This window comes from Mycetomoellerius zeteki, unplaced genomic scaffold (assembly GCF_001594055.1).
Source record: "Mycetomoellerius zeteki isolate Tzet28-1 unplaced genomic scaffold, Tzet1.0 scaffold565, whole genome shotgun sequence".
In the NCBI taxonomy this organism is placed as follows: Eukaryota; Metazoa; Arthropoda; class Insecta; order Hymenoptera; family Formicidae; genus Mycetomoellerius; species Mycetomoellerius zeteki.
Window position 1 is genome coordinate 237,899 of NW_017257572.1, and position 23,948 is coordinate 261,846.

At 36.6% G+C, this 23,948-nt stretch overlaps 1 protein-coding gene across 1 annotated transcript in view; it reads left to right on the forward strand.

Annotated features, from left to right (window-relative positions):
* LOC108727942 (uncharacterized) overlaps nt 1-11,563 on the forward strand; it is a 34,969-nt gene extending 23,406 nt beyond the window's left edge. The window contains 4 exon segments of the mRNA XM_018456259.1: nt 1,170-1,197; nt 6,439-7,341; nt 11,338-11,475; nt 11,477-11,563. Coding sequence (XP_018311761.1) covers nt 1,170-1,197; nt 6,439-7,341; nt 11,338-11,475; nt 11,477-11,563 — 1,156 coding nt within the window.
* Nucleotides 11,564-23,948: the final 12,385 nt, after the last annotated feature.

Below are 23,948 nucleotides of genomic sequence, written 5' to 3' on the forward strand. Positions count from 1 at the left end.
TTCCCTTCTTGTCTTCACGTTCTTTCTTTTTTTCTCGTAAAATTCTATTTTATGAACTTTTATGAACATTTATTGAAAGCACTTTAAGGAAATATCCATAGATGAGAAGTAACGCGTTATACTTGTAATGCTTTCACCGTCACTTTTAAGTTCTTGTAACAGCAATTTGATAATGACTTTACAATTTTTTAGAACAATAACGCTAGTTGGTAAAGTCATTTTTGAAATAATTCGTAATCATTACGCGTTATTTATTAAAAAAAAAAGTAACTCGTTATAAAAAAAAAAAATGTAAAGCATAATAAGTAATGCGTAATGAACAACCCAGTAACATGTTTGCCTATGAATTTCTGGAGCTGTAACCTTGGAGCACTGAAAAGCTAAAGACGCTACAATTTAAAAAAAAAAAGTGAAGAAATTAAGTAATTTAAACAAGTGCGTCTGTTATTTTATAAATTGAAACAATAGATAGCAACTATCGTTAACAGTATATGTATTTGTTGTTTAAAACTGCTGCCTAACAAGATATGATTAACAAGATATTTACCACCGACAAGATACTATTAATATTTCATCAATGTATTTATGAATCTAGTCAAAGGTATGCAAAAAAAAAATTATAGGTATATTCATTAGGAGTGGGAGAAGCTAGATTGGGGCACTCGAAAATTACAAGCTTCTGGTCACAAATTTTATAAACATGGCCCTGATGATAATGAGTCATTTTCAAAAGTGACTTTTCAATTCTGGCATTATCGTGACCGTCATAAAAAAATTGTAGTTATTACCAAATCGTTATTATAAAAAAAATAACGGTAACGGTAACGACGTGACAAGTAATGCGTTACTTCCCATCCCTGGAAATATCCCACAAAGTTTCGAAGAGACGTTCCAGATAGTTAATTCTTTTTCTACAAATCAAACAATCAAAGTCAAGATAGCACGCGTCATCGTCTTTAGAAAACAGATAAAAGTGAATTGTTATATAGAGACTACCTACATTGACTGCAAAATATTAAATTGAGAATTCTGCTATAGTTAAACAGCACTGTTATTCTTTTATTCTGTCCCATGATCTCGCAGCACCTTTCTTCTCGCGGTACCTTTTTCCTTTTTCTATCTCTGTTTCTCTTTCATGTAACTAATCTATTCCTAAAGAAAATTTTCAGACCTAAGTTAGAATACGGCCGAGGACAGGTAAATCGCGTATAAAATTGTTCTGCGGTAGATCTTTCGAACCTTAATAGCGACCGCCATCAAGAGAAATAGGAAATGCTTTTTAGTCATCATTCAGTGCGAGAACGTTTGTCAAGAGATCTAACAAAGCCGCTACAACCATGTCAGGAAATGAAATGTACAGATCTATAAGTACCTACTAAGTACGTACATTTTGTTATATCCGGTATAATATTTCGACAAATGTTACAGCCATGTAAGAAATTATAAATTATGTAGCAAAAAATAAAGTAACTGTGATAAACATTTTTCTAAGAATTTTTTATATATTTTTTTATACAAAATTTAGAATTTTTTAGAATTTTTAAATAAATTTATGTTTTAAGAAAAAATTTCAATTTGTATAAAAATTCAGAGAAAAATTTTCATCGAGAGAATATTGTAATACATATAAATTCATAATTCATATAAAGATAAAAACAATAACTATAAATAACAATTATATAACAACAATAACAGCAATTATATAACAGAGAAATTTAAATAAGTCAATAAAATAGTTCGTAATAAAAAAAATGTAAACACTTAAAAGAACCATCTACATTATATATTTCATTCCCCAATTCGATAAATCCTGATTAGCGACTGATCATTTAATTATATCGCTGAACGTTTCACGTTTCCTTGGCTCAGCAGCCGGTCAAAAATTAAAGTGACCCTCTACTAGACAGACGAAAAGGCCGAAGAATGAGGACGAAGGGAATAACATATTTCTTCTCGGTCGTAACAGTCTTTCGGCACTCTTTTGTAAAGTGGCCGTCGGCCTTTCGATCGTATTACGAGGTTTCATTTTTGAGAAACCGATACACCCAAAAAAGCGCACTTTTTGACAGTTTGCCGATATAACTTAGAGGTGTTTATAGTTAGTTAGAAATTCGTTCGCTCGGAGGTCGTTTTAATACCATCAGGATCGCGCGGTTACATGCTTTATGACTTATTGGATATAAAAGAAAAAAAGTCCACCTGTGTGTATCTTCGATCCGAGAAGATTTCAAGTTAATACGGCAATCCTCGATCGCCGAAAAAGAGGATCATGATGGTACATTCCGCTGTCGCACAGTAAATATGACTTATATCTCATTACCATCGAGTTCAATATTTTCATCGAGTCACAATATTTTCAGAAATTTATTTTTGGGAATTTCGTTTGTTCAACTTCTTGTTAATGTAATTAATACGTCAGACAAAGGCAAATTCTACATTAGTAGATCAAAAGTGGAAATTTGTAATGTATTTATCAAACTTTCTGTTAACATTATCTGGTTTGATTTATGGTTAATGGAAAATATTTTATTTCTCACGACTTGTAACGCTTTAACGAGTAAAGGAAAAATATTATATATTTCATCATCCGGTAAAACACCGGAAAATAATTATCTATTTCCGGTATGCGAGATTTTGATATTATGTACACACTAAAATAGTGTTCAGTTCTTTGTTATATATCTTCCTCAATTATTTTTTTATCGTTCTCAATCTTTTTAACAAGTTATCTCTTTAACAAGAAAAAAGGTGTTGGTATTTTTGTATATAAAATTCATCTACGATTCATTTGTGCAATTATTACAGATTTGCAATAATATTGAACAATGAAGTTTAAAAAAGTGATTTAATAAAAAAATCTTTTTCTGTGTAAAATTACGTGCGGAATTGAATATCTCAGCCATTAAATCTTCTTGATAAAGGTATGCCATGAATAAACAAATAATTTTATTTTTCGACTTACAAGATAATAGTTTCTGACATATCCGGAACGAGCTAATTGTAAGATTAACTTCTCAATTTGAAAGTTTAAATCGTATGGCCATGAAAATGTAACGTCTTGCGGAGACTCGCTGCATATATGCACGCATAAAAACATGCACGCAAGGGTAAGCAATTGGAGAGAGGAATAAAGAGCAACACTACAAGCGATCATTGGCCATCGTATAATTACGTCGACATACAAGCTTCTCGCGATGATATTCGCATCTTTAAACGAAGCGACATCGAGCGAGCAGGACCGCTAATTAAACCGAAAAACCTTATCCGCTAATTAAATCCAAACGATTAAGCTTATTCGCTCTACCACCATTACTACTCCCTTCCGTCGCCGCCTTTATCGATAATTATTACCTACCAGAACGATCGCCTCTGAATCTTGAACGGCCAAATATGAAGCAATGATTTTGCCTACGGTCAAATCACTATTTGAACTTGATACGCATGTAAAATTCGTTACTCTCAAAAATGAGAAAAAATTGACTAAAAGATGATAAACTTGGTCTTAAAAAGAAAGATTAAAAAAAAGAGAAAATATTCAAATAGATTTGGAACTATTTTTAATTTTAAAACTTTAAACTGTATGAATTAGTCATATCAAAGTCGCATTATCAATTGCGATAACTATATACTAAATAGTAAATGATATGATCAATACATATGAGATATATCATTTAGAAAAGTAAAATACTTTAAAATTTTCTCTTGAAAGTGCTATACATTTTAAGTTATGATTGATTAATTCTAGAAACTAGTTCGTATAATATCTTGATCAGGTTTTACCTTTTCTAAAGAGCACCATAAATTGTATATTGTACAAAAAAGGGCGTGCAATAAAGCAAGGTTAAAAGATATATAAAAGTCGAATTTTATAAAAGTTTAAAATAATATTTTAAATTAAAGTTATTTTATTTAAATCAAAGATCGCGGCCATATGTTGAAGCATATGTCCTGGTGCCTGTAGTTAATTTTCTATTTTTAAAAATAAAAATTTTAGTTAACGAAGAGAATCTATATTCTTTTTAAGTATTTTAGTATTTTACACAGCAGTTCTTTTTGTTTTTCTTTGAAATTTTATAATTATTTTTTAAAAACGAAAAAAAGCAAGACTGTTGCGAGACACTTTTGTTCAAAAGCTATTTTGATACTTAATCGTTCCATTTTTTTTATAATTTATATTTTTTTGTTAGAAATATGACATTTTTTATAGTTTTTTATTTCCGCGAATAATTCTTATATATGTATAAGTATGGTATGTTATTATTGGTTGTTAACACTTAAATAAAAAAAAAACCGTTGATTTTTTTTTAGAATGTTCCCCGTTTTTTCGATTTTATCCTTTTTTCTAATGTTCAAAAATTACAAATTCTTAAGATGCTCAAGTAAAGTTTTGTGCAAAAGTTTGTCTCATAATGGTTCTGTTCTTACCTTTTCGTTTTTAAAAATATAGTCAGAAAGTCTCGAGGGAAAACAAACTACCGAGTAAAATATGATATTTATGAGATTATATTCAATAGTCGAGGTTTGAAGATGATTTATGATACAAATAAATAGCATATGCGCATGCGTCCGAAAGAATATCCCCACTAGAATAGAACGTGTATCCCCTTCCCCTCTTCTCTTTTCGATGACCGTCTCTTGTCCACTCAGTTTTAAAAGTTGAAGCGAAGCGTTATGTTACCACTTGAGTGTTCTCTAACTTATAGAAAATAAGAATTCTTATTCATCTCCGCACTGGAAACGCAAAGATTTTACAATTATAAAGAAGTGGCTGCAAAAAATAGCAAGTCTTTAAGAGATTTATTATAATAATTGATTGATATGCTTATTATATATTAAAAGAATACACTTCTATTTTGGACATCTGCTGTATCTTAATAATTTTATGTAACAGCTTCTAATTCGCGATTAATTATATATTTTTAAGAATATTTCCATTGATGATTGTAGTAAAATAAATTCTTTTTACTCCTCTGAATTTATATAAAATCGATTTCGACAGCGTATTACGCCTTATTTTCCGCCTTAATTACAATATATATATATGGCATCATGGCATCAAGAACAAGAAGTAAGCTCCTGGATTCACACACAACCTATCATATATCCACAGGTTTGTCTCAATGTATAATTATGTGACTCCTCATGTGTATGGTCATGCAACTTAGCGTGGCGAAAAGGGAACACACCAATTAATGTATTTATATTAATATTTTGCTGATTGAATATTTTTGTTTGAGTATAGTATACCTGTTTACATAAGACTAATTACAAAAGAAAGAAGACAATATATACAAAGATACATTTAGCAAACATATATAATATGCAGGGTAACATTACTTTATAAAAGTAATACGTTACTGTTACCGTTACTTTTTGTAAAAAGTGACTTGCAAAATAACTCATTACCGTTATCAATTTTAAAAAGTAACACATTATCGCTACTTAAAAAATAATGACATAATGTTTTTGTTTTTATAATATTAAAGATATTAGATTTAAAAATTACGTTATTTAATAATCAATATTAAAACTTAAAATACTAAGTAAGCTAGTTTCTATACAGCAAGGTTTTATTTATATTAAAATTGCTGGAATTTATTTGCAACTTTTAGCCGATTTTCAGTTTGGTTTCCGTTTCTTACCTCACCAACCCGCGTGGTCTAAATGCCGATCGAGCGGTATTAAATTTATGTCTAATATATCTTCGATAATTCTTTATATATTAATATTTTTATTTTTTAATGTATGCTTATCTTTAGGAAATTAGATTACAATTTACAAACAAATTATCGCCGTGTCATCATTCGTTGTTAATGCCAATGTTTCACAAACCTTGCCGTTCACTTTATAAGAGAGCACTAATACAGTATCAGTTGGCATTAGCAATGAATCACGACCCGGCAATACTTGCAAACCCTTTGGTACCTCTGTTTAAAGTTGATAAGTTTTAAGTAGCTCCAAATTCGCGCGCTTTGACGTATCATACACTAATGATTCTTCATACATTAATATTTCATATTTGTGACATTTGTATACAATAGTATTTTTTTGTCAACTAAGATTCGTATGGCTATCGGAATATGTTGTGACATTCTGATATTTTATAATTTTAAATATAATAACATTAATAATTTTTTAAAATTTATTTCATTAATCACAAATTTTTCTATACATCTTATAATCGTGTGTGTGTGTGTGTGTGTGTGTGTGTGTGTGTTTTATCTTTGTTATATATATACACAATACTATTTTTATTAGCATATAATATTCATTTTTTTTATTAATTTATTATGTATTGTTTTTTGCATTATGTATGCTTCTTGTGCTTTGTTGAAATTTGTTTAAAAACACTTAATAAGTAACATAAATTTCTCTTTCTCTCTCTCTATTTCTTTTTTTATTCTTTCTTTTTTACTTACACGTGTCTTTTATTTATAGACATTCATTGAAACAACATCGTCAATCCCATCTTCAATGCCTGGTACAACACAAATAACGAATACGCTGACATCTCAAGATATATTAACACAGTACAATGTGAATCGTACGAAGCAGGAGTACAATTTTTACAACCAAGTCTATGATTACACAACTCCGAACAATTATCACTTTCAATCAAACAATAATACAACTTCTATCATCTTTCCCAATTCAACTCGTCAGGAAGACACTAAATACGGACAACCTTCGTACACTTTGCCAAATACATCGATCTACCAATACCAGAGCGCTGCTTATAAAGAAAGTCGTGAATATTTAATGTCGCACAACAATACACATACAGCCATGCTAACGCCTGAGATAATGACCGACACATCATTAACAAAGCAAAGATATCATTGTCATCAGTTTGCAACAGTTGATCCAATCCACCAATGTTATCGTTCATCAAATCCTATTCTGTCAAAAAAATTTTCGGAAAAAGCGACCAATTCTCCTGAATATATATTAGAACATAATTTTTATCATTCAATGGGATCTTCGGAATTTCAACTTCCAGGCTTCGTACACAAACCAAATAAAATCAACAGGAAGAAATGCGAGTGTCCTAATTGCATTATGAAAGGGGATGATGTCCCACTTGGTAAGAACGGCAAAAGGCAACACATATGTCATGTGTCAGGATGTGGAAAAGTATATGGCAAATCGTCACATCTCAAGGCGCATGTTAGAACGCACAACGGCGAACGACCGTATTCCTGTTATTGGCCTTCCTGTGATAAAAGATTCACTCGAAGTGATGAGTTGCAACGTCACTATCGCACGCATACCGGCGAAAAGAAGTACCTTTGCCTCAAGTGCCATAAAAAGTTTATGAGAAGTGACCATCTCAAGAAGCATATAAAGACGCATGAGAAAGAAAATAGAAAATCTCGTGCGATTAAGAATGACGTGAACAAGAACAGTTTATTCGAAAGTATCTCTGTAGAAATTTCAAATTCCTCAACTTCTCAAGAATATCGGAAATCCTATTCATGATATTTTGAATATTTTGATGAAATAGGGGATTTCTTAATGATATACTTTATGAAAAGTATTATATATAATTTTATGTAATTTTTTATATTTTATATAAACTGTATTATATAATAATTAAGGTAATTAGATGTAAGGCTCTAATAAATTTAGATTCAATATTACAATATTAGGGCTATTCAAGCTGCACTAGATGTCGTATGCGAACTTTATGTATAAAACAATAAATAAGTCTACGTTTAAAACTCAATTGAATGAAATTGTTTTGTATATAAAATTCGCATATGACATCTAGCGCGGCTCGAATAGCCCTAATATTGTAATATTGAATCTAAATTTATTAGATAATTGTATATAATTTCATATAATCTAATACAAAATACGGTATTAAATTTAAAAATTAATTTTGTAAAATATTTTTGAAAAATTTTTCTTAAAATCATAAAATTTCATTTTTTTTTAAATATGTTATTAGAAAAATAATTTTTACACTTTAAATATATACTTATACTTTGTGTAAAAATACATATTATTGTACATGTACATATATGCAACATATGCAGAATATTAAGGAAAATTAATTCACATAAAAAAATTTAAATAATTTCGTATAAAAACATAGATAACTTTAATATGACTAAAAATATCATTGACTACGTTTACATTGTGCATTTAGGCCGCGGCCTATACAATAGATGTCCTTGTTTATCCCGTAGGTTAAACAAAGACACCTGTCGTATAGGTCGCGGACTGAGCGTACGGTGTAAACGTAGCCATTCACGGTCAAATGAAAGTTACCATTTTATATCCTTTTCAAAACTAAACAATTTTTATATAAATATTTTGCTGGAATACTTAATTTAAAAGATATAATGTTTAACGCGCGTGCGCGCTTTACTTATCCTTGTCGATGTGATGTGTACATAGGTGTGTAATGTATATATATGTAAAATACATATATATATATAATGTTATATATAATATAATAATATATAATATATATAAATGCATATACATAAAATGCATATATATATATACATATATATAATATATTACAAATATATATGTATATACTATAAATATATAATGTGGCTCATTCTGATTAGAATAGTTAAACAGTTCTCGAAAACTTAAAACTTCATAATCTCTCTTCAGAACTCTTCAAAATCATATCAAAATATTTTATTTTATTTTTAACTAAAACTATAAATTTTCTTATTGATTCTTTTGAAATATAAAAAGTATAAAAAAAACATATATAATATCCGGACAATGAGAGTTAACACAGTGCGGTAATTGGTGCGCAATTTATCAATAGTCTAATAATATTCATCTAATATACATATTAAAATTGTATATCCGCTAACACAAAAGAAAGGGGTAATCATCGGGATGTTAGATAGGGCTGTTTTGTTGTCGCATCCGAAGTATCACTTAAAGAACATAGAATTAATAGTTACTACTTTCTTGGAAAATGATTATCCACTTGAATTCATATTCAGCGTAATTAATTAAAGATTAAAATCTTTTATTCACAAAGATACATCAAGAGAGTAACAGTGATATAGAGGATGAAATTGCAAAAAAAGTTGGTTCACGGCTCTCTATGTACCTTCAATTTCTGAAAAATTCAAAAACATAACGAAGGATATGAATACGAATCTATGGTATCGTAGCCTCAATAAATTAGATGGAATCATAAAAGGCCATAAGGACAGACTCCCTTCAAGTTCCAACAAAAATGTCGTGTATAAAATACAATGTCGAGACTGTGATGCAACCTTGTTGGACAAACAGAACATCTACTAAAAACGAGAATAAAAGAACACAGAAATGACATCAAAAAAACCTCCTATGAATCTGCGATCACACAGTATAGGTTGGAACACAGCCATGAATTTGAATGGGAGAACGTAAAAATCTTAGATAGAGAAAGACAACTGAGTAGAAGGCTCATATCTGAAATGCTGAATATTCAATTGCAACCAAATATTTTGAATTTACAATCAGACACGGAGTTTTTGCACCACTCTTATGCGAGCATTTTAGAGAAATTCAAATAGTGACATTATGTATTCGCCTTTAATTTATTTATTTGTTATATTGGCATGATATAGCTATTTATATTTCTACGAACGTGTCTCTTAGATCATAATTTTAACGGTCATTGCTTGTCTGACTTCCATCTGGATAACATATGTTATATTGTATATCTTATACTTAATTTAATAACGAGAAATTTTTAGGTTGTAATCGTAACTTTTATAATTTGACTTACTACGCTCTGAATAATTGATTTATGATCTATGGAGAAGGAGGATGAGTAAAATAAGCATACCTTGAATTCATTACGTTACAAATAATAATTATGCCTATTATACTCTTTAGTTAGTCACTTGGCTAGGCAGCGAAGAGAAAAAAAAATTGGGCAATTCCCTACCAGACAGTAGGGAAACATTCATCCTCGGTCTCACATAGAACATAATTTCAACAGCTTCCAACTATTGTCAATATAGCTACGACATATGCGAATTTGCTGAAGATAGTTTGAAAAAAACCGAAACGTACAAATAAATTGATATCGACAGTCAATGTACAATTTTAATATGTATATTAGAGGTGAATATTATTAGACTATTTATAAATTGCGCACCAATTACCGCGCTGTGTTAACGCTTTTATTGTCCGGATATTGTATCATTGTTTTTTAATTTCGAGAGCCCAATTAAATTTTTAAATGATGATTTTAAAAAGTATAAAGGTAATGTCATAAAACTTCAATAGTTTACATGATATTTCATATTTTATTTTAACCAATACGAAATATCTTGTAAAATATTCATTTCTCAATCATCTTACTTTAATACTTTCATGTAGAAAATGAGATAAATCGATTGATAAAAAAGATACATAACAAAAATTAAGAAAATATTTACAAAACGTAATTGCACCTTTATTGTATATTATAATAATTATTCTAGTCAAAAGAATTATACTTATATTTATTATATCAATATTTATTATAATGTTATCTTTGTTATGTTTTTTACCTTAAGATTACAAACTAAGCATTAACCATTGGAGATTATAGAACTATTCGACGAATATATGTAAAAAAATTCTTTTAAAATTATTTTTACATTTTTTTATATGTATACCTATATTTACCTTATATTCCAACAATCTAGTATTCTATCATTTACACTTGAATTTCGAGTTATTATTTTCGATGATTTTATAGCAGAGATTTTGATATTATATGAATGAAAAAAAAAGAGGAGTCGTACCGTGAAATTTTAAAAAATCTTTCTTAATATCTTCTTGTCATTCGAGATGTCATCCGCTCCTCGTTCCACTCAAAGGAAAGGTCAGTCGGAAAGGTATATATATAAGCGCTCTAGAAATATTTTTCATTCTATGTACTTTCTGACAGATGGGTCGACTTATTGTTAGATCGCAGATGCAGAACGTTCTCCTTGCGCATAATGGAAGAAATTCAGAAATAGGAATAAATATTAAGATTTCTATCTATATCAGAACATACCGTCGTATGTTCTAGTATAAATATTTTCTGAGATAGCTTGAAATCGTAATATTAATTATTTTCACGTCTAATATTTCTTCTCCATTATGCGCAGCATAATATACATATAACAATACACATAATCATACATATAATCTTCTACAGTACAATTGTTTACAATGTATTGCAATTGTGAAGTATTTTTTTCCACGAAAATTATTTTAATAATCTGTAAATCTATAAAGTTTTAATTAAAGAAATAGCAATTATAATTTTTTTTATATCGAAAAAATTTTATAAAAAACGTAATTTCTCTTTGATGAATATTGTTTGCTCAGGGTGTCAGCGTGATTGCATTCAGCACTGCAACAATGAGCTTCGACTTGTCACTGGTAGATGGAGGCATGGTGAATGGAAGAAGTCGACGTAGCGCTATTAAAGGGGCGGCGCGCCACACAACCCTCCTGACCCCTCAGCCCGATAGAGGATTCATGGCTGGCACCAAGAGGAAGAGGTACATGCAGGCGGACAGAGGCAGAGGTAGAGATAGAGGCAAAGAGGTAGTGACGGTGGCGCGGTGGCAGTAGCGGAGGCAGAGACAGAGAGAAAAAGAGGGACATCGCGCAGAGGATGAACGATGGAAGAACAGAAGGGGGTAGTGGAGGGCAAAGGGGACGAAAGGGACGCAAAGGGTAGCAACGGCAGAGTCGCGACGAGCGGCGGGATAGAGAGAGGAGATACGAAAATGGAGTAAAGGAAAAAAAGCTCGGCTGCCGAGTAAATTATAGGGAAAAACGAGGTGGGACGCGCGCGGCAAGGCGGAGAGGAGGTAGCCTCGTGACTACGCGGCGGAGGACAACGACAACGACAACGACGACGACGACGACGACGACGACGACGACGACGACGACGAAGACGAAGACGAAGACGAAAACGACGAGGACTAGGTGGAAGAGAATGAAGGTACCGGGAGGGGAGGAAAAGTGGCGCCACGGCAATTTCAGACTCATCAACGTTCCCTACGGAGACTATACGGAGTTATCGCGCGAAGATACCCGCGAGAAGTTGGCGCGCAAAGCAGATTCAAAGAGAGTCCGGCGCGCTCGCATGCGCTCGCATGCGCTCGCACGCGCGCGTGTATGTGTGAAAACTCTTCTTCTCCTCTTGGCCGTGTTCCACGCGTACGATAATTGACGAGAAAGTGACGAAGAGAACGGGCGCGCGATAGGGAGAGATAGCGCTCGGAGGGCGAGCTCGGCGCGCGGCGCGCGACGGAAGGGAAGACGCGGAGAGCGAGAAAGAGAGAGAAAGACAGAAGGAGGGGGTAGACACACAAGTACAGTACGCACCTCTCTCTTACGTGTTACGTGCGGTCAGTGCGAGAGGCTGCGACGTGCCGCGAGCATGCGTCTGCGACGAACGGCCCTTAAGGCGAACGAGCAACACGCTGACTCGCCTTCGTCGCGGTTGTCGCCTTTATCCTCACCGTCACCGTCACCGTCACCGCCTTAATCACGCGCGCATCACCCACCATCGTCGCTGTCATTACCGTCATCGCCATCACCATCGTTACCGGTTGTCGTCGTCGCGAATGTTCCGCTTGTCGGGGAATCAGGTAGTATCTACGCGAAAGGAATCCAAGTGGGACACGGATGCGTCGTCGCTGCGCATTAATCGACGAAAAAGGGGTACCCGGTAAGGGGTCCGTCGCGGTATTATAGTGTCCGGTAAGGATTCGCGTTACGTCTCCCGCTCACGCGGGGCTCGGAGGGCGTCAAGTGAATATGAAGCTCGCGGTTTCGGCCTGCCGCGCGTCGACGCTCTGTTCCCCGACGAGCGTCGCGAGCACTGTGCGTACATTTTACGAGTGCCATTCAGCCAGCCAGTGCGCTCGTCGCGATGAATGCAGCCGGCTGTCTGAAAGGAGGCTACTCCGTGCGACTCGCTTGCAACGTTGACGTGTCGTAACCGCGTGTCTGTTATTGATACGATTTAAATCGAAAGATACGATTGCGCGCTCTCGAGAGAGACAGCATCGCGATTGCGGGAGGAGACATCCGTCTTGAGAACACTTGAAATCATCGAAGGCACTCGAGAGATGGAGTCGTGATCGAAGCCCGCGTACCTATCAACGCCAACGAGATCGTCCACGCGCCTCGCGATCGATACATGTGTGCATATCTCGCGTGATTTCGCACGTTTTCAGGATCGTAGGACCGTCTCGAGTCCGTTCGCATTGCAACGATTATACAAATCGGCAAACTGGACGCGGAGGTTAGCAGTGGTGGCGGCAGTGGCCGCAGGGGTGTCAGTCCGACACCCCTCAACAGTATAAACGTAAGTGATCTCGCAATCCATGTTATTCTCGATCACCCCGAATCTTTCCAAACATTCTAACAATATTGCAGCAAGATTGCAACGTTGCAGCAATGTTGCTACAAGCTTCTGTGCTGTATGGATTGTCACGTTAATTTTCATTTTTTTTATGGCGTTTTTCTCATTAAAATACTATTCAATAATTGCTGTTTTTCTATTCTTTAAATTTGTAAAACAACTGCATTCAGCAAAAAAAAAACAACTTTGCAACTGTTATAAGATTCTTCAATATGATATTGATTTATAGTAATTTATACAGTTTGCTCCAAACACATTTTGAGAAATTAAAAATCTTTGGAATTTAAAAAATCTTACAGTTTCAAAGCTGCTTTTTCTGCAGCCAATGATTGCATAAAATAAGATATTCTTTTTTTTTAATTTGTATACGTTTTACACTTGTAATCATATTTCTGAAGGCGTGAATATTAATTTAATTTGAGCGGATATAAACTTTGTACGAATACTGTATAAATTTCACGATCGCTTTAATAATATTCCGCTTTTACGATAATTTCGCCATCATTTATAGCGCCATCTTAAGTAAACGAGAATTCTACGATCGTCTTTACTCATCATTTTACGAGAATCTCGCGGATACCTTTAGAGTCGCTTTTAATTTCCTCAAGTTTCCGCGATCGCGTTTAATCTCGTTCCGACACGATATTACGAGAATCTAACGATCGTGCGTCTTAAATAAGATCTCGAATTTAGCAGCGCAAAGATGGATTTCAGAATTTGTGATTTTTTTATCTTTCCTCTACGAGAATCCCGTGAACATTTCTATTCCGACATGAACCTTGAGGCTTGAAATAAATCTTTGAAGCCTCCGCCTTCATTGTTTTCTTCCTTTGTGAGAATCTCACCAATAATTTCGATCCCGTTACGACTTCCTAATATTGTTTCCAACTTTGCCTTTTCTCCATGAGAATTCATCATTCGTGAGGTGAAGTAACGTAGTCAAATCAAGAATTAATATTCCCTACTTCATTCCTTCCCAATTTAGATCGCATGCACCTAGGTAATTGCGCTAAATGATTTTCGAACATACGATGTGTCGATGCACGGTACTTGCACCATGAGCGTGCATATAATTGGTGACCCTACATACGTAAAAGGGAATTGTACGACGTATCGTGAGAAATTAATGCCGGCAAGTGGCGTCCATAGAGGTGTCTCTTTACCGCATCCGGCTTTCCCCCTTTTGCGGAGTCACCTCTAGTTAAACGCAACGAAGAGTTCATGCGAAAACGACGTGCACTCGCCATCCGACCACCCGTGCCATTCGATCGATCTTTACTCGTGGAAGTGACCTGCACACGGCGAAACAATGGGAATGGAACATTCGTCGCGAGCGTATTGACTACCTCGTTTACCTACCCTGCTCGTTCCTAACATCAAATCGAACCGACCGCCATTATCTACGATGAGGGAAACTACAAAGCTTTGGCGTATTTTATATTTTAAACTACATTATCCAGCTTTATCACTCGTACCTCTTCTAGGATAAATCTTATTTAAGAATAATAACGATACCGACAGCATCATACCTCCATCATTTGGATGTCTTTGTTCCTTGCGCTTGTCTCGTGATCAAGATCGGGTATCGGCATCAGCACGAGATAGAATGGTATCGATAAATGCCGCGATGAGTGCCCGTATATGGGATCCCGCAAAGTTTTAACGCGTCTGGTCCTCTGGAGAGATCGGCGAGAGCACACAGTTCGCTAGTTGCCAGCCAATGTAATAAACGTTACTATGTTGCTACGCCCCATTCACGCCCTCCTGCCATACGTCGGCCGAAGAACGATTTATGCGAACAACTATGCGCCGACGTATAAGCTGTTCCTAAGACGATCTGCGGACGTGATAAAAATTTGACCGTCTCTCCGTGTTTACGGTTTTAATTGCACAAAGAACGAGAAGTTATGAACGAGAATATACAAGTTCTCGAGATGGTAAAGCGGACAAAAATAAAATTTTTTTTTTTTAATTATAATATATTCGTGAAGGTTCCGTGTTTGGTCTTATTATTCCGTCAATCTTATTCGATCACGCGTCCAGCTTAAGAGTGACCATGATATATATGTTGTTGCATTTTAAGTTAAACGAAGTTATTTAAGATAAGTGCGTGCAGAGACGACGAATGACGTTGTTATGATGATAAATTCCCATAGACCACACAGTGATAATTATAATAACGATGTACATACGTACTTGGAAGCGATTAGCACCCGTTCAGGGTGTAATTAGCGGCACGATAAAGTGCCGAAGAAATTACATAAGCCAGACAATAAAGTTATATATGTCATTACCTGCTGTTCTATATAGAGCAATTATATTGACAGATGCCTTTGTAAAATAGATCAAAATTTCTCTATCCAAGGAGAGCGAAACGATATTCTGTTGAAAGGCTTTAAAATGCAACAATATTCATGTCTAGAAATGCAAACCCTGCCCTTTTGAAAATTATGAAACGAACCGTAGCGCAACTCGAGTTTAGGTTTAGGCTGCTCGAACGGGATGCGGGCGAACTGGTTCGAAACGGGTTAAAAGATGAAGAACGCCGCACTGACACCCGTCCACACACCTCCGCGCCAGTTTAATTAATTTATGGTTAGTGAGAGGCGCCATCGGACTGTTACGGTTTCGAAGAGGCGGGCTGAAGCAGAATAACATTCGCTAGTTCGATCTACAGACTGCGAAAAGAGCCTCTACGACATGATGGAAAGGAAGGGGGTCAGTGGACGAAAGATTAGCGCCGTCAAAGACAAATTAGCGATTGTGAATGCACGACAGCTTGTGGAAAGCAGTGTGCACGAGTAAGTCACAATTCCAGCGGTCAGAGCGGGTAATTAACCCGTCCCTTTGAAAATCCACGCGTGCCCTGCGTTGCACATCGGGGCCCCGTACCACTCCCTCATTAGCGGTTTCCCTCCATCGTGAACTTTGCACCTGCAAATTGCCACCGCCATTTGCGAGCGCAGAGAGGTAAGTCGCGGTAGGGAAGGGGTAGAGAGGGAGAGGCCTAGAAATCAGGGATGCAACGGATAAGATAGTCTCGAACCGCGAGAACCCTGTTGCAGCTGTTGCAGATTACGGCGATACCATCGGCCGCGGAGAGATGCGCCCGGTGCATTCGAGCAGACGGTGTAACGATGTAACGACACTGAAAAGAGCTGAAGAACGTCAAGAAGTAACGAGATTGCAATGGTAGAAGAAAGAGTGCGAAATGAATGATAGAAGGAAATGAATAAGAAGAAAATTTAAGTTATAAAGCAATGGTAACATAGAAAATATTGAAAATGTAATCATGTCATTACAGTGGCATTGCATACATCAGCAAAAAATTAATTTACTATGCAGTTAGTAATAACACGCATTAATTTATTTTTCCAACTTCTACTATTTACCAGTCTTGAGCTGTGATTAATACTGCAGGATAGTACTAATAGCGATACTAATTAAAATACCATCACCGACCGCATCTTTCCTTCTTCGCGGAATTCTCTTGTTACGCTTTACTTTTGCTTTTATTCTTCGCCGTTATTACTCGTTACGCTCTCGCTGGGGCATCTTTTTAATCGAAAGATCGTATCGATCTAGGATCACTCATTGCAAATTGTACGCTGCCTAATTTTGATAATAACGACAACGTTGATTAATAATTTGTTTAGAGGAATATGTAAGCCTCGCGTCCGGTGAATCGATTCGGGGACACGCGCGTGGAATAAAACAACCGCATTATGCAAACAGGAATTCGATCTTCTCACTTTTGATTTACGAGATTTCTTATGGCGTGGCGGTGTTTCGAGGACGAGGAAGGATCGGAAAATGCGGGACGTGAGTTAACGCGAGAAAGCGGGGGATGGACCCTGCCGCGAAACACGAAAGAGAAAGAGAGAAAGAGCGACAGCTACCGCGACCACCAACTATTTACATTCTCCGGATAAGTGCACTATTAACTAACCTCGCGCTAATATCTACGTTTTCTACCTCATTATGTTAATTGTGGGATCAGCGACCCTCGAGGCCACGAAGGGGCACCGCATCGTCGCCACTACACTGCCGGTCCACGAGTTACGTGGCGCTTCGTGCATTTTGTACTTACTTTGCAAAACACTGTATATGTTTTGCGAAAGAAATAACGAGAGATGCTAAAAAGATGAGCATATCATCCCTTGAAATTAAAATCAATTTTTTTTAAGCTTCGACTTTCAAAGACAAAGAACGTTGCTTTTTCTTACAATATTTTTATCACTGGAGATGCGATCTCTAAAAATTCTTTCTTAATTATAAAATAACTTCTCGTACCTGCAAAACGTCATTTTCCAAATTAAAGTTTTTTTTTTAAGTTTCGATTTTCAAGGACAGAGAACATTTCATCGTGACATCGTTTAAGTACTCTCGCAAGATTCTCATCATTCGCACGCGATCCTCAAAAAATTCTTTCCTAACTATGAAGTAACTTCTCGTACACACAGAATGTCGGTTTCCAAATTAAAATGAATTTTTTTAAAACTTCGGCTTTCAAGGACGGAGAACGTTCCATTGCAACAACAAAATCGTTTTTTCTCGCAATGTTCTCATCATCGGGACGCTATCTTCAAAAAATTCTTTCCTAACTATGAAGTAACTCCTCGCACACGCAGGATGTCGTTCTCTATTTGTACAGGTAGCTGACAACATCGCGTCCGCGATCGTAGCACACGGCACGTAGAAACGAAAAGAGAGCGGCAAAAACGGCGCCTTCGTCGCCCCCGGCGAAGACTGGAAGCCGTTTCGTAATCGCGGCCTGGATCATTTTCTGCACGACTGCCCGGGAAATTAGATCACCTACCTCTACCTCATCCCGGTAGCGAGATCTAGGCAGGTTTCATCGCGCGATACAGGAAGGACTTCTTATTCTCCTTTCGTCCATTTTTCACTTCATTTTCTTCTTGTTCGTTCGACTCCCCCTCGCCCGATTCGTCTCTCCCTTTTCATCTTTCCCCGGTCTCTGCACTGTCAGAACACTTCTTCCACTTTCCATTGCGATGCTCTCTTCCTTCCAGCCGCGCAGGTGGCCGTTCGACATCGCCTGACATCGACAAACTTGTTACCGGTGATTTAGCAATTAGTTACGTTTCTTTCTTTTTTTCTTATACCAGTACCGATGCATATCGATATGTTGATTTGTTTCTTAAATTTTTCTTTTTCGTCCTCGTTGGATCTCGCTGTTTTTCGATAAATTTATAATACCGTTAATGTGCGATCCGTTACCGCTGTCAATAAATATCAAGTTACCTGATATTTTGCACGTCTAACTCACGTTTTTATTGCTGAAAGAGAGTACATCGAGTAATATAATAATTATATATATTTCAAACGAATAAAATTGTTCTACAACGGAAGTTGAAATGTTGTACAAATTTCTAGAATAATTTCAGTTTGTGAAATTACACGGAAAGACGTCTTACAAAGTGAAATAATAAATGCGCCGTAGATTTTTCTCGTACATACCCGGTGAAGGTAGAGAGCGCGATTAATGGCATACAAGCACGTCCGAGCAAGCTTCGCAGGCATTTGTCGGGATACAGACAGTTTGCAACGCAAAACAAAAATAAAAAGATATAGCCGCAATTATCGGTGCCCCGAAAAGGGCGCACGCGGAGAACTTTTGCACACACATCATGTGAGATTAGTCGGAATATCGAACTCCAAGCCCGTTGAATTATCGGATCGCGAAGAGACCTGTGAATGCCGCTCTCGCGGAGCTATACGGTCCGGGGGATTATAGCGACTTAAAATCTCTCCTTCATCACTTCCCCCTTCCTCCCTTACCCCGAGTTGATCCTCTCCTCCCAATGGATCCTTCTGCCCTTCTTCTGCTCCGTCTTCTCCGTTTTCTTCTTCTTCTTCTTCTTCATCCTCATCTTTCTTCTGCTCCTCTCTGGTTCTTGGGGTCCGACTTTGCTTTTGGTTCGGGTCGGGCGTAATCGGTTCCCCGAAGCCAGTGCTCATTATCGACCCGCCGGCCTGGCAATTACCTGCGAAGCCTCTTTCGACTTCGTGTGTGCCAGCCAGCGCAGTTTCCGACTCTACGCGAGACCTTCCGAGATCCGTCTCGACGGAAGTTCGAAGAGCAGGAAGAGAACGAGCAGAAGGAAGTTTTCTCTTTAGCTCAGGAGTGTATCAAAGTTCGATAATAAATTTATGACATGCTAAAGATACTCTCTCTCTCTCTCTCATTCCAAATTTATCTACGCTGCAATATAATGATTAAGTGCATTTCAAGTGAACTTGATCGAGCCTGCGATTTTCACTAACTGCTCAAATTGGGGATAATGGCAGACAACATCGCGCGTTAAAATAGACTCTAAAAAGGAAATACGAGCAATGTGGCAAGACGATCGCTGATAATCACCGAACGAGTTTGTGGTACGCTATAATTGCGGTTGCCAAGTTCGCACCATTTACCGGAAGAATATTATGCAAGGCATAAGAGGGAAGATGCATTTTCTCGTGGCGACGAACATCGGATCGGTCTATTTCGTGTTTCTTCAGAGAAATACACTGTTAAAAACGTAGCGGAGAAACAAGAATTTCTTTACTTATATAGTTACTGCGATTTAAATTGCTTGCATACACTGCGAAATAAATTATACATCCATTATTTATATAGTTTCATAAAAAATATACTGATGTGAGAAAAAATTGTTCATTTGACTAGATTAATTTAGTTTGTCTTTATTTTTGTCGAAGAATGTATGTATTGAAATCAAATATGTTACGTATATTTGACTTTAATATACCTATGTACATATTTCTCAATGAAAGAAATAAAAATAATTAAATTAATTTAGTTAATTAAACAATTAATTTAGTCAACAATTTTTCTCAGTAAAAAAAGCCAATTAAGAGCCAACGTGGTTGTCGGTGCGTAAAAAATATTTATTATTAACTTTGAATTAGAAAATTATTAACTTTGCAAACGTTATAATCAACGTTTTCGGTCCTTCTCAATGCAAATTAAAACAAATATAAAATTAATTATTACTAACTCATAATACAATTAATGCATTACTATAGTATATATAAAATAAATATTGTTGAGTCATAGTTGTCACGCATTAAAAATGCACAAGAAATTGTAGACTAGTCATCTTGCTACCACAATGGTATAAGTTTCCAGAAAAGGTCCAGAAGCAAAATATTGTACGACAGTGGTCAGTTGATAAAAAAAACCAATGTATAAACGCCAGTAATATTACTGTTCTAACTCTTAACTGGCAGTCGCAATAATTTTTCTCCTATTGTATTCGCAAAAATCACAATCATTTTATCGGATGTCTAACTGACGTTACGTTACTTGACGTACAAAATTTTTTAACTGATAATGACTAGCATTTATACATTGGTTTATTTGTTAATTGACTATTGTCATACAATACTTTGCTTCTGGACCTTTTCTGCGAACTCACACCATTGCAGTAACAAGGTCCAGTTTACAATTTCTTGTGCGTTTTTAATGCCAACGTTTTAATGACAACTATGACTCAACAATATTTATACTGTAGTAATGCGTTAATATGTATCTCTTTTATATTTTTTTCTCAGTGTAATTATAACAAAAAGATACAGATGATTGCAACGAATTGATATTTTACATCGATTTGATGAAATGAATAAAAATTCCAGTATAGAATTATGTATAGGATTAACTAAATATAAATATTTTTTATTGTCGAACTGTGTGTGTGTGTGTGTGTGTGTGTGTGTGTGTTCGACATAACTCTCATACGTGTAATTTTAAACAACCTAGTTTTAAGAGATCAAGTTGTTTCTTGGAAATCATTAACTATTGTTACATTAGTGTTATCACTTGTATGAGTCCGTGTGACAGGAAAACTAGTAAGTGATATCGGCAAGAACAATAAACGCAAACCAGATAAAACCATAAAAGCTTGTTATATCGCTCCAAGTAATTGTCTTAAACATAGAAGTACATTTGTGTCACCGCAATTACATGTATAAAGTGATTAAAAAACAATCTCTTTAATGGAATAAGATCAATCTTTCTTTCTTCGCGTCTTTTTTTCAAAGGCATATTTCTTATCGTTCCTTTTCGCCTTGTTTCTACATTTAAAGTTCATCCCGGGCGACTTTCCAGTTTCCGTTGCGTCGGCTCGAAAAACTGCGGACTTTAGCGGACGAGCGTCGTTCCACTTCGTGGAAGAGTCCGTTAGTTAAGTGCTCGCGTATCGCGCGAAGTCGTGAGAGCACGACCTCGCCGAGAGAAACGAGTAACTCGCCTTGGCAAAAGGCAATTTTGTTGATAGCGAATCGTCGCACTATCGAAGAACTTCGTAGTCGGCGTTTCTAAAAGTTGCGAATATAACTGTGCTTGCGTTTCAACATGGTTATGTGATAACGAAAACTGAAAGAATTAGACACATGTCGTTTCGTGTGGAAGGAAACTTCCGAGAAACTCATTATTTTGATAATTTAATGATAAAGCTACCCTCGAAATATAAATGTCTGCAAAATATAAATACCAGAAGTTTACGATCGCATTCACATATATGCATCTATCTTTAAATACGAAGAAAGTGTCTATTCAAAATATCTAATTCGAGAATAATTAACGCTCTTATCAATTTCATACGAACGGAACGATAAAAGCGTTAAAGGCGGAGAAGCGACCGATCGGCAGATCTCGCGTGGCCATTTTACGTGTCGTTTCCGAGATTTCCGAGAAGTCGGCCGGAAGGGACAATAGACATAATCACATCGCAAACTGAATCCAGACTCCGACGGCATGCGGTATACCCGTTACCGGGCCGGTAATGACGTATAATTACTTTCCAGCGCATCGCATCGCATAGAATCACCGCTCGATTTCGCATGACGCCGTTAATTTGCACGGGGCGTCGGCGTTAATTAATACCGGTTCTACATCGCGTAGCGTAAAACAAATAAATCTTCGACGAAACGTACATGCCATCGCAAGCCGCAACAAGACTTTGTTATTTCGCGATATGATAAACGACTAACGCCTACGTCTTCAACGTTGCTTCTAATCCGCAACAATACGTCCGACATCCCGCGCGTATTGTATATTTTACAGAATCACTTGACTGTTATCGCCATCGTCCATTTTAATGTCAAACGTTTCAATAACACAATTGCAGATGCCAATTACGAAGTTGTTGCGTCTATCAATGTTCGTAATTTTGCACGCGCGAAAAGATATAAGACGGTTTCTTAACCCGTAGTTTACAGGGTTTAGCACGGTAAGACTTGTGCGGTTAAAAGCCTCGTGGCTGGCACGCAACGAGAAAAGTGGCACCGCGTTCAGAGGTAATAAAACTCGCATTACACGGCGCGTAATACGTGCGTAAAATATTCGCGCACGTAATAACAGGAATGGGATCCAGATACTACCCACCTTTTAAATGATTATTTTCGGATTCGCAAATACCGTCGAATCTTGATACAGCTACGTTCTAAAATGAACAATTACGGTTTTATCGTATAGACATCTTTCACGCGTATGTGATGCATTGTCGAACTTTACGCAATTTCTGAAAGAATATGAGCAAGATCGTGGATACGAACAGAGAGGGCGGAGGTGGAGCAGATGGGAGTGGGATGGATGTGGAGGAAGGCGCCAGCGGTTCTTGGTACAGCCGGATCGTGTTCCTGGTGCGGCAATACCGGTATCCCTTCATTCCTGAGTAATCGCCAGGCCCAAGGCACACACTATCCACCATTCGCCATTTTCTAAATGCGTCGGCTTAATGTAAGCGCGTTACGAGAGCCCTGCATTCACCAGTTTCCCGTTTTGCTAGCAAAAGTTTTGGCTTTCTCGACCGCTACGATTTCTGTTTAACTCTCAATCTTTCGCTTGCTTTCGCAAACTCGAGAATCATAATCAGATTGCTAATCAAATTTACTCTCATGGTATATGTATACATATTCCGTATTTACGCGATTTTGTTACGTCAATTCTCGCATTGAAGTCCGTATTCGGGAATTGTCAACTATGATAAGATGTCGGTCCAGAGAGAAAGAGAGCGAAAACAGAGCGTGACACGTCGCCACTTTGTTCAGTAAATTCATCGCGTTAACGAATTAGCTCGAAGCGACAAGCTCTGGATTCCAGAAATTCAGAGACCGAGGTTCAGCCACGGTAGGATCGGCCTTCCCGGAATGCGTTCTCGTAACAAGACATCAAGCTAATAATACACGACTTTGGCACTCGGGTCGCGCCGGCGAAAGTAAAGCACTCGACATTAATTAATTGTGCACCACCACGTCGCACACGTACGCGTTTCGTACTCTGCAACTTTGTTTTGGTCGCCGATCATAATGTTATACGACAGGTTGTTAAAAATATACTACCTTACTTAAAAGTCTCGAATGAATCGAATTTCCACGTAATTTCGTGGGAGGGTCAACTTCCCACCTGACAATGTGCCGGACAATATGACAGCGATACGTTGGTACGGCACAGTCGGACCGAGCGTGCGCATCAGATGACGGAGGTTAATCACCGTCGAGGGATCTAAGATAGCGCTGACTACATTTTAAT